Source organism: Trichechus manatus, unplaced genomic scaffold (assembly GCF_000243295.1).
Source record: "Trichechus manatus latirostris isolate Lorelei unplaced genomic scaffold, TriManLat1.0 scaffold00088, whole genome shotgun sequence".
Taxonomy (NCBI): domain Eukaryota; kingdom Metazoa; phylum Chordata; class Mammalia; order Sirenia; family Trichechidae; genus Trichechus; species Trichechus manatus.
This window is the reverse complement of record NW_004444024.1, coordinates 4,769,351-4,784,361: the sequence shown is the minus strand read 5'-3', so window position 1 is coordinate 4,784,361 and position 15,011 is coordinate 4,769,351. Positions and strand designations below refer to the sequence as shown.

At 49.1% G+C, this 15,011-nt stretch overlaps 1 protein-coding gene across 1 annotated transcript in view; it reads right to left on the bottom strand.

Annotated features, from left to right (window-relative positions):
- SLCO2B1 (solute carrier organic anion transporter family member 2B1) overlaps window positions 1-12,695 on the bottom strand; it is a 40,664-nt gene extending 27,969 nt beyond the window's left edge. The window contains exons 1-7 of the mRNA XM_023736497.1: window positions 12,666-12,695; window positions 11,356-11,556; window positions 9,975-10,112; window positions 8,383-8,545; window positions 4,637-4,870; window positions 4,285-4,383; window positions 1,604-1,794 (exon numbers count right to left, since the gene is read on the bottom strand). Coding sequence (XP_023592265.1) covers window positions 1,604-1,794; window positions 4,285-4,383; window positions 4,637-4,870; window positions 8,383-8,545; window positions 9,975-10,112; window positions 11,356-11,556; window positions 12,666-12,695 — 1,056 coding nt within the window. The remainder of the gene's footprint in view (window positions 1-1,603; window positions 1,795-4,284; window positions 4,384-4,636; window positions 4,871-8,382; window positions 8,546-9,974; window positions 10,113-11,355; window positions 11,557-12,665) is intronic.
- Window positions 12,696-15,011: the final 2,316 nt, after the last annotated feature.

The window sequence follows — 15,011 nt, the reverse complement described above, 5'->3', positions numbered from 1 at the left end:
AAAGGCTGCCTCATTGGCAGCCCTGTCTTCAGCCTCTCTCCACACACATCCCTTGTCCCTCACAATTCTTCCTCTGCCTACCACCCAGTGATTGAGCCATGGGACTTCCCTATTTACCTTCCTTCCAGGGCTATCCATTACTCTTTAACCTGGCAGCCAAGGCCTTTCTTGTTTTGGACCCTGCTGGCTATTCCAACATCATTTTCCTTTGATCTCCCTCCACGCGTACACATCCTCTGCCTCAGCCAGAGAGCAGGGTGGTGAGGTTCTGTAGGGCAGTGTGGGTCTGGGAGTCAGGGCTGATTTAGCCCTTTCTACAGCCAAACTCTCTTCCTCTAAGAAGGAGGCCCTCTCCCACAGGACAGCAAACATTTGAATGCACCAACCTGTCACAATAAGTTGAATTCTTCGTGCTGGAAAACATTCTACAGGATTTCTATAAATTATCCCTTTGAAATTCAAATTACTTGGCAACAAGTAACTTCCTCAATTTATGATTGTCCGTGATTTCTCAATAATCACTATCCATACTTGGGAAAAGAAAAAAATTTAATCTGAAAATTTTCAAATTGTAATGAAATGTGTATGAATGTTAACTGAAAATTAATGAAGTTGACATTAATGACATTATAATTCAACTTTAAAAAAGTTTTGTCATCTTCTTTCTTTGGTATTTTGGAGCCAATTTATTATTTTTCAGGTCTCATGCTTTTGTGGGACCCTAGAAAACTTGGAGGTCCCAGGTCTGGAACCATCTATCCTGCTCAATGGCTCACATATCCTCCCCTCTCTTACTAGGTCTGTGATCTTAAGCAAATCTCTTCATCTGGCTGAGCCTCAGTGCCCTTTTCTGAGGAGAACACCAGCTGCCCTAAGAGGTAAGCAGGGAATTCAATGAGATATCCTGAGAACATCATACCAGATTGTTGTTACTTGTCTATGAATCTATGTCTTCATTAGATCAAGCCCCCTTTAAGGGTAGACACCACATCTGATGTTTACGTGGCCAGTGTCCAGCCTGGGCCCTGGCCCAGAGACACACTGAATACACGCTTGTCCCCTTCACTGTCCCCAAAAAGGCCAGGTTCATTTCTGCAGCCAATCCTTTGCCCATGCTGTTTCCAAGCCTAGAATGCCCCTCCTCCTTTCCAAGTTCCCACACATCCTTCAAAATGCAGCTTAAATCTTTCTTCTTCAGAGAAGTCTCCTAGACCCTCCTGCCCACCCTCTGCATCCTCCCATTTCTTAACATCTCTATAGCACTTTCAGAATTTACAAAAAAAAAATTTTAGTGACCAGCAGAGAGGCAGTGAGTGCAGTGGTTAGAGTAAAGGGCATGGACTTGGATAGGCTTGGGTTCTCATACCAGCTCTGTCCCTTGCTGCCTCTGTGATCTTGGGTAAGTCACTTCCACTCCCTGGCCCTTAATTTCCTCACTGTGAAACGGGTAGGTAATACTTACCTTGCAGGACTGTTAGGAAGATGCAGTGAATCCCAGGTATGAATGAGTTTGGTAGGCCGTGAAGTGCAGTGCACAGAAGGGATAAAATTTATGGTTACGAAGGCAGAGGGCATGGTGAGTGAGGTGGTGAGTGAGGCTTACTTTGCTGACACGTGAGGCTATAATTGACAAGATCCTTGTCCGGAAGCGAAGCTCATGCTTCTCCTTGGGCATCTCCCTGGGGAAGAAGAAGTAGGGGATGGCAGCCAGGGCCACCGCGCCAGCAGAGATGAGGAAGCCCAGCCACCAGGCACCCACCCATCGGGGGTCCTTTGAGGTCAGACTGATGCCACCTGGAAGAGAAAAAAGTGGCGATGTTAGGGTCAGGGTGAGCCATCACTTCTAGGCCAGCACCCTGGGGCTGGCTTCTGGGACTTAAGTCAGCCTGGAGCACCAGAGAGAGGCTTGGGCTGGGAGTCAGGAGACCTGGGTTCTGGCCATGGCTCTGCAAGTTATGGCCTGTGTGAGCTTGGGCAAGAACCTGACCCTTTCTGGGCCTCAGCTTCTTCAACTACTAAGGCATTATAGTAGAGTAGTCAAGGTCATGGACTTTAGAAATGGATTGCTGGGTCTGAATTCTGATACTGCCTGCATAACCTTGGGCAAGTTAAAACTAAAAAGCGTTGCCGTTGAGTGAATTCTGACTCTTAGCGACCCTATAGGACAGAGTAGAACTGCTCCACAGGGTTTCCAGGGAGCATCTGGTGGATTCATACTGCTAACCTTTTGGTTACCAGCCGAGCTCTTAGCCACTGTGCCACCAGGTCTCTGGGAAAGTTACTTAACCTCTTTTTGTCTCAGTTTCTTGCTTTGTAAAATACAGATAATAATAGTACCTACATCATAGGGTTGTTCTGGGAATTATGGGAACAAATACGTGTGAAGTACTTAGAATAGTGCTTGGCACATAGTATTGCTATATAGGTGTTTGCTCTTCTAAGTTTTATTACTAGTATTACTGCTGTTTTTATTACTGTTCAATACAGGATTGAGACTACTCTTGTGGTTCTCAGACTTGCATGAAGATTAAAATCATCAGGGAGGACCTTGTCAAAAATACCCGGTCTTGCCTAAGACTCACTTAGAATAACCAGAGGGTGGGGTGGGAAGGTAGCCAAAGGAATCTTTATCTTTAACAAGTTCCCGCAGTGATTTTGATCCACTGCCAGGTTTAGCTAGGACTAGATTATCCCAGATAAATCCAGGCTCCTGGCTGGAATGTACAAATCTCCCATCAAACTTTTTGGACCCCAAGGCTGAGTTGGGTCATCCTCCTTCAATCTCCCAGCATCTGGAAAGACTTTATAAAACTACAAATGCATGATAAGACTGCCCCCATTGTGCAGGGCTGATCCCCTGGATGCTTGATCCTGCGCTCCTCCTGGCCCAAGGAGCCAGAGCACAAAAACAGCACTCAGCAAATGTGTCTGTCAAGCTGGTGATGGATTTGGCTTTGGCACTTGTTGGGCTTGGGTCCCTCCTCCACTTACTGTTCCTCCTGCCTCTGTGCCAGGCCAGTGAGAGTTCACACGCATACATCCTCAACTCCTCTGCTTCTCACATACTCGTCTGCGCCTGCAGCAGACCTGATCCTCCCACCCTGTGAAATCCCCCATAGAGAAAGAAGAACTAGAGATGTGGCATCTCAGTCCATATCTGCCTGTGGGGGTGACAATCTGCCAGGATGATGTCAACATAATCTGAAAACATGCTCCCTCCCCTAGAACTGGGGTGTGTGTCCAGGGAACCCTGACTCCCAGAACCTTCCTTCAAGGAAGAGGGGAATTGCCACCAGAGCCCAGATCTGGCTTCTGTGCCCAGCTTCCTGGAAGGAAGTGGGCTGGGATGGGGCTGTCCCTCTTGACTTCAGTTCAAAGCTGCCCAGATCTGTCCTGGCTGGAGTCACCCTTGACAAAAGCCAGAGTACAAGAAGCAGCCTCTGCACGTCCAGCTAGCCATATGCATGTCATCCTGAGGCTTTTAGGACCTGTGGGAAAATCTGTAGGTAAGGGGTAGGACTTCCAAGTAGCAGGAGGCAGAAGGCACACCTGAGCAGGAAAGTTCTAACATGAGTCCCCCTCCCACTCCTCAGCAGAGACCCAGAGCTCCAGGACCCTGAACACTCCTCCTCCATGGCTGCCTTCAAGCCAAGCTTCCGTCCCACTCCTTGGCCCACTCTGACCACGAACTGGAACAGAGACCATTGGACCCCCGATTGTACACCCAGCACAGTTTCCCAAACCCTGAGGTGGTCAGAATGAGAAGGGCCCTTAGAGGTCACCAGGTAAAGTTCAAGATAACACATTGAGTCACTGAGTCCTGCTCCAAAAGTTCTCTCCACCCTGCCATTGTCCTCTCTATTTTACCTATGAGTCTTGTTTCCTCCTAAAGATAGGAGCCCCCTACAGACTAAGAGAGAGTGTTCATCTGTCTCCTCCACAGAATATCTGAGCATGAGGCTGGGGGCCTGAGGGAACAAGATAGGGAATAAGGTGAAGACGCATAACACTAGTAGTAACAAGCACAATTCTCCTCTGATGGCACGTAACAGTTTATCTCCATCATCTCTTTGGATTCTGACTGTAGCTTTAAGAGATAGACAGGACAGAGATTACTGACCTTATCTCAAAGATGAGAAAGCTGAGGCACAGAGAGGTTAGGAGGCTTCTCCAAGGTCGGTGGTATCGCTGGGCTTTGAAACCAGGTCCCCTGACTCAGTGTCTCCTATGAGACCAGCAATCAGTCTGGTCAGCCCCTTGGGGAGGGGAGAGGAGGAGGCTCACCTTCTGGCATCCGGTCAATGTCCACATAAAGGCTCAGCATGAGGCCGCCCAGCCCATAGGCCAGACCTGGCCCCAGCATGGTCACTGCAAACAGGATCCCTGCAACACAAAGCCTAGGTTAGGTCCTGCTAGCCTTGGTTTCCCTCAGCAGGTTAGTGCTTGCCCTGTCTCCTAGTGGGCAAGAACAGCTTGCGTCCCCTGGTCAGATTCAGAAAACTCTGCAAGGATTCTCCATGACTTGCTGGCCAGATGGGGCAGGGTCAGAGATTCAATGCCCAGCCCCTACCTGCGATCTCTTTTACCCGAGCCTGGCCTGCCCCTCAGGGCCTGGAGGGGTGGGACGAGCACTCACCGATGTAGAGGGGTGAGTTGCTGTTGTGGGCAAAGTCATCGATGTAGGAGATGCCAAAAGGCTGAATAGGCACAGCACCCACTCCAAGCAGGGTCTGTGCCAAGAACATTATCCCCACCACCGCCAGATGCTGTGCCTCTGTGTAGCTGGAGCAGCTGCTGTTGGAGGGGGCTGGTGCCGGGCCTGAGGTCATGGGCAGGCACAGGGAAGCCTCGAAGTCCTGTGGCAGATCCTCTGACAGATGATAATAAAAAATAATATGACAATAAACCAGTGGCTGTGGAGTTGATTCTAACTCATGGTAACCCCATGTGTCTCAGAGTAGAACTGTGCTCCATAAGTTTTTCGATAGCTGTGATCTTTCTAAAGTAGATTGCCAATACTTTCTTCCAAAGTGTCTCTGGGTGGATTCAAACTATCACCCTTTCTGTTAGTAGCTGAGTGCTTAACCATTGTGCCACCCAGGGACTCCTGTGTGGCAATAGCTAATGTTTACATAGCACTTATCAATGCAAGGCATTGCTTTAAGTGCTTTGTATATAAATCATTGAACCCCTGCAACAAGCCTAGGGGATAGGTATGCTCATTACCCATTTCACAGATGAGGAACCTGATGCTCACACAGCAACTGGCAGAGCCAGGATTTGAACCTGGGCAGTCTGGGTTCAGAGTTCATGCTCTTAAACACTATGCCCTCCTCTGAGCAGAGGTATGTGGAAGTGCTGTGGCAACCGTGGTTCTTGGGTGGGGTGGGACAGTTACAGGAGGTAGAGTTTGAACTGGGTCTGGAAGAATAAACAAGATTTTCCAGAGAGTGAAGGAAGGGGGAAGTGTTCCAGGGAGAGGTCACAGCATATGACCAGGGGCTTGAAAGGCACTGTGTTGGCAAAAGGAGAAGAATGGCTGGATCAGAGAGTGAAGGGCAAGGCCAGGGCTGAAGGCAGGGCTGAGTTGAAGGAAGCTGGGTCTGGGTTGTGGAGGGCTCTGGTGGCCTTTGAGTTCATTCTGGGGTTTGGTGTCAGCTTAGGGCACAGCTGCAGAGCACAGTAAAGTACTAATTTAGTAATAGACATTTGTTCCCTGCGGCTCCCCAAATGCAGATATAGAAGTGGCTTTTTGTTAGCGGCCTGCCCAGCCCTTTCTGGGAGCTGGGGCTCTGAGCTGTGTCCACCCAGCCTAGAGAGCTCCTCCCTGGGACAGTAAAGTGCCATGTGAACCAAAATCAAGAACCTGGACATAGGCCTTCAACAGAGGCTGCCTGGGCTTCACCACGTGACTTTGACAAAGGTCTTTGCCCTCTCTAAGCCTTCATTTCCTCATCTCTCAAATGAACCTCCTAGAGTAGAAGCTTTACAGAGAAGGAATTCAGAAGCAGAATAACTAAGTAGTCCAGAGCAGGGGCTCCAGGGCCAGCTACCTGTGTGTGTCATAGTTCTACTAGCTGTGGGCCTTGGGAAAGTTCCTTCCCTCTCTGAGCCTCGGTTTCCTCACTTATAAATGATAACTCCTGCCCCAAAGGTTATAAACATTAAGAGTGGTGAGTGTTGCCTGGGTATAGGGCTTAGTAGACATTAGATACGATGATGATTTAGAGATTATGCCTGGCTTCCACCACTGTGTCCTCAGTGCCCAGCAGACGGCCTGATACATAATACCCATAAACCCATTGCTGTCTAGTTGATTCTGACTCATAGCGACCCTATAGGACAGAGTAGAACTGCCCCATAGGGTTTCCAAGGAGCGGCTGGGGGATTCGAACTGCTAACCTTTTGGTTAGCAGCTGAGCTCTTAACCACTGCACCACCAGGGCTCCTGGCACATAGTAGAACTTAGTAAGTATTGGATAAAGAATAGATGTACGAAATAGCCTGGAATGTCAGAGCAGGATGGGTTCTGGGAGGTCACTGAGTCTAGTTCACTAATTGGACAGATGTGAAGACTGAGGCTCAGACAGGAGAAGTGCTTGCTCAGGGCTTCACAGGGAGCTTAGGGCGGGGTGGAAAAGCATGTGTATGACCTTGCACAGAAATAGCATTAATAAAGTAAAAATTCTGGACAAATAAGTGAGAAAGTATTGTTTTTCAGCATTCCAATTAGTTCTCTTGACACCTCTCCACTCAGGCCTAGATAAACTACAATTAGCCCTCTTGACAACTCTCCACTTGGGCCCAGATAAACTACTCTGCATTCCTCAGGCACACTCCGTACTTCCCACTGTCCTGTCCTGGCCCACATAGCTCCTCCACCTGAAACTTCACTTCAAGTGCCACCTCCTCCAGCTCTCCAGCTGCAAGTGTTCCCCCCTACTCAGGGTTCTAATGGCTCCCCCTGGCCACCTCCTAAGGTGTTGTACTCTTTATACATTGTAGCAGAGTTGCCCATGCTCACTCCAACCCACACTCAGCTGGGAGCTCCTTGGGGCTGGTCATACCTGTTTCATCTCTCCTAAAACTCTTTTATGTTTTCATTTGTCTGTTCATTCATTCATTATTTCATCAATTCTTGGCTTCTTGTGAGGATTAAATGTATTAATACATGTAAAGTGCTGACAGTAGTGTCTAGTGCATCATAAGTGGTGTATAATACTGCTATTATTATTCCACTAATATTTACTAAATATTACTAATATTTGCTAAGGACCTACTGTATGTCAAGCTTGAAATTCAGATGTATTGTAAATTCACCTCCATCTCAACAAAACACAGTGAAGTACAAGCAGACTCTTACTAAGCGAGGCCAGAGGGCCTCAACACTGCCCTGGCACAGAGTGGGAGCTCTGGAGGTGTGAGCTGATGGGAGGGCAAGGGAGCACAGACGCTCTCTGACAGCCTCCTCTGGGAAACTCTTGCTGCTAGGCTGGGGCATGGGCTCCTTCCCTGGGCTCCGATAGACCCTCGGCTTCCCTCCTCACACAACTGACACACTGTGGGGTCATTATTTGTCTCTGTCTCCTTCCCACAGACTGAGAGATCCCTGGAGGCAAGGACTGAGTCCCCTGAGATAGTCTGGCACACTAAGGGTTTGTTGGGTGAGCCACCGGACGGATGGACGGATGGGTGGGTGGATGGATGGATGAATGATTGGATGGGTGAGTGGTTGGGTGGATGGGTGAATGGATGAGTAGATGGATGGATGAATAGATAGGGGGGGGATGAAAGGAAGTGAATACTCAGGTCTTGGGTCATTCTTTAAGGGACAGGCACCAATTTGTCAAGTAGGCCCTCAACAAAATCCCACTGGACTGTATGGGGCTTCACGGTTCCTGTTTAAAATTCTTTTATGTTTTCATTTGTCTATTCATTCATTCATTCATTCATTATTTCCTCAATGTCTTGGTTTCTTGTGAGGATTAAATGCATTAATACATGTAAAGTGCTGACACTAGTGTCTGGTGCATCATAAGTGGTGTATAATACTGCTATTATTATTCCACAAATATTTCATAAGGACCTACTGTATGTCAAGCCCAAAATTCAGATGTATTCTAAATTCACCTCCATCTCAACAAAATACAGTGACGTATAAGCAGACTCTTACTAAGTAAGGCCAGAGGGCCTCAACACTGCCCTGGGACACACTCTATCCTACATCCAAGGACTGGGACTCAGGGAGGCAATGGGGTTGGGGGATAGCAGGTGCCTTGGGAAGCTGGGACTCATCCTGACTGATGATGGTCTACAGATGGCCATGGTGCACAAAATGCAGCTCCACATGTCCATCTCTAACCCTGCCCCTCTGGCTCTTACCATGGCTGGTGTGGTCATAGCGGTATGGCTCTGAGATGAAGTGTGGGAGGCTCATGAGCAGGCCTGCCAGGGCCGCAAGGACAGCCCCACAGCCGATCAGTCGAGGCCGGTGTACTCGGCTGCCGAAATAGCTCACAAACACAATGAGGGCTGTGTTTCCCACCTGCAAAAGGACAAGAGGACCCATTAAAGTGGGACATAGCCTGGTGGAAGAGGCCCACACCATCCTTATTGCTATGGCCAACCTCAGTTTTCCAATCTGTGTGGTGGACTAGCTGGCTGAGTAACAATCTTCTAGGTCTTTCTTATAAATACAGATTCTGGATCCTTCTCGGAGGGGTCCTACTGCCCCATTATGGGAGAAAAATGAGGACAAGGCAAGAATTTCAGTTTCATTTTGGAACATGGCTTGGACCCCATTTAGAATATGGAGGAGGGTAGGCAGTCAAGGAAAAGCTTTTGGAGTATCTGGGAAGTTAAGAATGAGAGAAACTCATTAAGTCTAAAGCCAGACAACTAAGCCTTGGAATTCTGAATCCTAGAACCAAAATTCCAGGATGTGGGCACTGGAGGGGACTTGAGAGCTTACAGGGTAGGGGCAGGTTCTGCAGTCAGAAGCCAGGCTGTGAGTCCCAGCTCCACCATTTACTGGCTGGTGACCGTGGGTGAAATACTCACCCCTCTGAGCCCCAGGCTCCTCACTGGGAAGTAGGGCTGGTGGGAGGACAGACACTCAGAAGGACAACCACTCCCCATTTTATAGATGGGCCACTGAGGCCTTAGGGGGGTGACTTGCCCAAGGTCCCAGAGCAAGCTAATGACTTTCACTTCCCACAGCTGAGATCTGGAGGTGGGGCGATGAGGGACATCTGGGGACACGGTATAGCCGGCAGGCCTTGGAGTGGGAGGAATATGACACATTACCCAAGGAGTGGGAGAATTTCACAGAAATCTGCTGGGTACTGGGGAGGAAGAGAGTGTTCCCTGGACAGCTGCCTTCTCTGAGGATAAAAACATCTGGTGGGGGAGGAAGTGACAGCTGGACTGTGATCTCCAAATTCACCCAAAGCAGCTCCTCCACTCCTAGCTGGAGAGGCCCCAGAGGCAGAGGCCCGAGGATCCCTGAGCAACTCTGAGACTGACACTCCAGGCCATGGAATCATTCCCTCCTCCATCACCCTCCCCCAGGTTTGAAAGTTCTGCCTCTGATCTAATTTAAGCCTCTCTGGTTGCTACTGTTGAAGTGACTTCCTCTGATTCCTTCCAGGACAGGTAAAGGTAAAGGATCCAGAGGAAGAGAGGGTGGACATGGGGATCCCAGCTAGCTCTCAAATATCCCACGTCCCCCATTAGAGTCTTCCCAAGGGAAAGATGGCGAGGTCTTTAGAAAACCAGGACAGGTTGTGGACTTCTCTGGGCCTATTTCATAAGCACGTGGCTGGTCAGTTTCTTGGCCAGGAAGCTTTAGAAGGGGCAGGCTAAGGAGGATTTGGGGAAGGGGCTAGGATGGAGATTGCCCAAAGGCACTGGGAGAGGAAGGTTTGTAGTAGGGTGGTGAGGGAGGAGGGGTACACCCAGGCCCAGGCCAGTACCTCGTTGAAGGCAGCCAGCAGCCCTGAGGACTGGCTGGAGAGGCCGAAGCGCTTCTCCACAGTGGAGATGGAGCTCTTGAGGTAGCCAGAGATCATGAGCTGTGCCAGCTGCAGCAGGCTGTGGCACAGGACGAAAAACTGCCAGGGTTTTCACAGAGATGTCAGAGGGCAGAGGGACAGAGAAACGACACAGGGGAGATATATCAGAATGAGTGGGGAAACAATCAGTGGAGGGGGAGACATGGAGAGAGATGGAGTTGAGGAAAGAGAGAGAGAGTGAGGTCAGAAGAGGGGCAAAGAATAGAGATGGGGAAACAGAGTCAGAAAAAATAGATGCAAAGGAGGAGAGAAAAGTTAGGGAGAGTCAAGAAGAGAGGGAGAGACCAAAGGAGACAGAGAGACAGAGAGTGAGAAAGAGTTAGTGGAGTAGCCCAAGGCTTCTCACACAGGCCTGAAAACTAGAAAAGCTGTCCTGAATTCACTCCAGGAGTCTGGGGGCCACCCAAGACACACATGGCTGAGAGTAGGGCTTTCATGTGGCCAGGAATGGTGGGACCCCTCTCTGACCCCCAGAGCTCCCCTTTGAGATAAGCTGGACTTTCCACCCTGCTTCTACCACCCTGCCACTTTCCCCAGGAAGCCAGATTCACCCAGATCCTTCTCCATCCCACCCTCACCTGGAACTCCCCTAGAGCTTCCCTGTAAGACTGCCTGTACACACCAAATCCCCAAGCTGCCCCACCTCAACCCAGCCCCACCCTGCCCCACCCCACCCTCCCCCAAATATCCCAGCCTGCCTTCAGTCCTCCTCCTGAAAAACTGGCAGGATTTCTAAGAGAAGAAAAACCTTCTTCAAAGAATTTAAAAACAAAAAATTGGAGTTTTCATGCCAGCGCTTCATAGCATTCAGTCCTTTCTTCTGAGTCTCAGTTTCCTCACCTGTATAATAAGGACATCCCAAGGTTGTGAGAACTAAATTAGATCGTGTGTGAACAGCCCCTGTAGGTGCTTCAGTGGGTGTTCAGATGTTTGGCGCTGCCCTTAATGGAGCCAGAACTCCTTAGTATTCATGCAGGTTCAGGACCCCTGGGCCCTTCTTATCCCTCTAGGGAAGTCAGGGGTCTTGGCCCCCACCACCCACAGAGTAGCCCTCTTTCGTCCTTGGGGGATAGGAAACAGTTACTGGGCACCTTCCATGTGTCTGAAACCAATCTAAGTGCTTTTGTACATCATCCTTTTGAGCCTCACAGCCACCCATTCTACAGATGAGGAAATAGAGGCTGAGAAAGGCAACAACTGCTTGGCATTATACAGCCAGTAAGCGGCAGACCCTGCTCTGCTAGGTTTGGATGCCCATGCCTCTGCCAGGCCCCAGAGGTACCTTGATGCTGTGGAACACACTTGGCCGCAAAGCCTCAGTGCCTGGTCTGGCTTTGTCTCCAGGTGTGCCTTCTATGTCCAATGTGACTTTGATGTCCTTGTCTGGCATCTGGGTTCCCTCACCTGCTGGCCCTGTGGGACAGACAGCCAGGGAGTGAGAATGGAGATGGAATCCCAGAGAACGGTCCTGCCCCAGGTAACCCTAGACCCTGGAACCAAGGTGTTTCAGGAGGAAGGAGCCTTAGCGGTTGCTGAAAATCTAAGAATCAAAGCACCTCTGCTGTTCTGATTCCCAGGCTACAGTGCTGGAAGGGATCTTCCTAACAGGGTGTGTGTTCCATCTGCCCATGCTGGCCAACTCCCTGCTGGGGGCCACTATTACACATTCACCCCATTCCCAGCATAAACCTTCCTTCTAGAGAGAAGCTGCCAACCCCTCCATGTGCACAAACTTGCACGTGAACAATGACCTGAGCAGTGGGGATGAGAGAAGCACACTCCCTCAGTCCCCCCTTGGGCCTAGAGGTGTGTGTGAGACACCTGGTGTTCTTGGAAGGCAGCGTCTGGGTCTGGGGCTAGGTCTATCTGGCTCAGTTGAGGATCAGGGGTCTGAGGTCAGGTTCAGGGTCAAGGCTCAGTCCACAGTCAGGACTAAGGAAAAACCAGAATAAAGTTTTATCCTTGGTATAGTTCATAACAGATTCCAACATCCCCACAAAGAACTACCCTGTATAAAATCACTGAGCTAATCAGCCCAAGGCTCAAATTATACCAGCAAACCATGTTGCTGATAAGTGCAAAAGGGGTCTCAGAGATCTTCTCATTTCACCTTCTCCTGGACAAACTAACTCAGGAGGCAGGACTGTGGTTAGAACCTGGACCCTCGGCCTCCATTATTATGCTGGTTTTCTCCCGTGGTAACCTATTCACTTAGGTGAGATGAAAGCAGAACCCCTTCAGAGGCACCTCCCAGGGTCTCCTGTTGTTTAATCTCAGCAGGGAGCCTGGAAGTCTGACTTTGGGAGACTCTGCCTCTTCATTTAGATGGAAACCACCTGCCTTTCTAAGCAGCCCAAGTATCCTTGACCTTCCTCTCCTTCTGAGGCCCACTTCCTGCCGGAAGCCTCCACCATTGTTTCAAACCCCTCTCAACTCTGGAAGGAGTTTCCCCTCATTCAACAAGCTCCTTCTGCAGCCTGAGGTGATCTGAGGATACCTCTGACCTGGGGGACTCTCCTGGGGTCATTACTCTTCTCATTCCATCTCCAGACCTGGAAGACAATTAAGGAGGGGGCTACGAAGGCCCTGAACCTCCACAAACGACGGTTTTGTGTTCTTCATGCCGTGTCCCTGAGAGACCGAGGAATTTTTTTTTTCTTTTTTAAATTGAGATATAATTCACATACCATAAAATTCACCGTTTCAACGTGTACAATGCAGCGGTTTTTAGTATATTCACAATTCAAGTCGTACAACCATCACTACTATCTAACTCCAGAACATTTTCATCACCCTAATGAAAAACCCCATACCCATTAATAGTGGCTCCCCATTCTCCCACCCCCCAAGCCCTGGCAACCATGAATCTACTTTCTGTCTCTATAGATTTGACTATTCCGAACATTTCATATAAATGAAGCCATACAATTATATGACTTTATGTGACTGATTTCTTTCACTTAGCATGTTTTCAAGGTTCATCTATGATGTAGCATGTATCAGTACTCCATTCCTTTTTTATGGTTAAATATATTCCATTTTTTAATATACCACATTTTGTTTATCCATTCCTCAGTTGATGGATGTTTGAGATGTTTCTGCTATTTGGCTTTTGTGAATAATGCTGCTATGAATATTTGTGCACAAGTTTTTGTGTGAATGTGTTTTCAATTTCTTGGGTAGATAACTAGGAGTGGAATTGCTGTCATACGGTAACTTTATGTTTATCTTTTTGAGGAACCATCAGACTCTTTTCTACAGTGGCTGTACCATTTTCCATTCCCACTGACAACGTATGAGGGTTCCAATTTCTCCACATCCTCTATGACACTTGTTATTATCTGACTTTTTTAGTATAGGCATCCTAGTGAGTATGAGAAATCCCTGGATGGTACAAAATGTTAACACGTTCAACTGCTAACTGAAAGGTTGAAGGTTTGATTCCACCCAGAGGCACCTTGGAAGAAAGACCTGGTGATGTAAATCAACCGTTGAAAACCCTATGGAGAAAAGTTCTACTCTGACAAACATGGAGTTGCCATGAGTCAAAAACAGCAACTACTAGTGGGTGTGAAGTGGTAGCTCCGTGTACTTTTGATTTGCCTTTTCCCTAATGCAAACTAATGACATTGAGCATCTTTTTCATGTGGTTATTGGTCATCTGTATATCTTCTTTTGAGAAATGTCTACTCAAATAGCCTGAGGAATTTGACCGAGGAAATGGAAGTGCTATGGTTGGGGAGGAGTCCCTTTTGGGGCCACAAACAGAGAGAACAAGGAGATACCAAGCACAACTGACACCTGACAGGGAGGAGCTGAGGAGCTGAGCCAGTGACGGGAGTGTGAGGGGAGACTTTGAAGAGGTCATTTTGAAGAAGAGGAAGTAAGGGGGTTCAAAGTAGATTCTTCCAGACATTGAGGGGACCATTTCTGGATCTCAGCTCCTCTCACCAAGCAGAGACTGGCTAGGGGCCATATTCTAGGTGTTGTGCTACACGCCTTACAAGCACTGGCTTGGAAACTCTCTCCACAACTCTATACCTTTGGTGCTTTAATTATTTCTGTGCTTCTGATGAGAACACCGACGCTCAGGACACAAGCTCTGCTGGTTGATATGGTCCAGGCACTCAAGCCCAAGTGTTAAACTCAGCGTCACTTGATGCAGGAAAGAAGCACAGTGCTCTTCCCTGCCTCAGCCCAACCAAACCTAGCCAGGTCACCTCAAAGGAAGCAGTGCCTGCCCACCAAGGTGCCAGGCCAACCAGATGAAAGGGCTGGTGCTGAGGCTAGGAGAGCAAAAGTCAGTGATCTGAGTGACCCAGAGAACTGAATGGGGGAGGGAGAATAAAGGTCAGTGGACCAGCCCAGAACATTTTCCCTACCCGTGGCCCAATCTCGCAGAGAGGCAGACCCAGTCTGAGTCCCAGGTCAGATCCTGGATCCATTGCTTGGCTCCTGGGCACACTTGGGGGCATCTTCCCTGCACCCTAAACTGTCTAGCCCTGGCTCCAGCCCCCCACCTTCTAACTGGCTCATGCCCTGAGCCTGCTCACCTACCTGCTCACCTGTGTGGTCCCCGCTCCAGTCCCACCTCTGGCCCTCTCAGCAGCTTCAATCTCAGCTTTGAAGGATTTTCTATCCTTCAAAGATATGGCTGTTTCTGACTTTTTTTTGGGGGGGAAGGGGGTGGATAGAGTCCACGACCTGAGCCTCTAGGCCTGGGAGGGAAGACTTGGTCACTTCTCTGTGGGCTCTGAGAGCAGGTGTCAGTCAGTGGGTTGGGTGATCAGTCTGTCACTGAGCGGGGCTGGACAGGCAGGTTGTCAGCCCACTCCAAGTACTTCCTGTGGGCTGAGGCCTCCCTGAGGGGCTGGCAGCAATCAGTCTGACTCTCTGATTGAGGATAGAACTCCCCTTGGAAGGAGGGTTCTGACACCA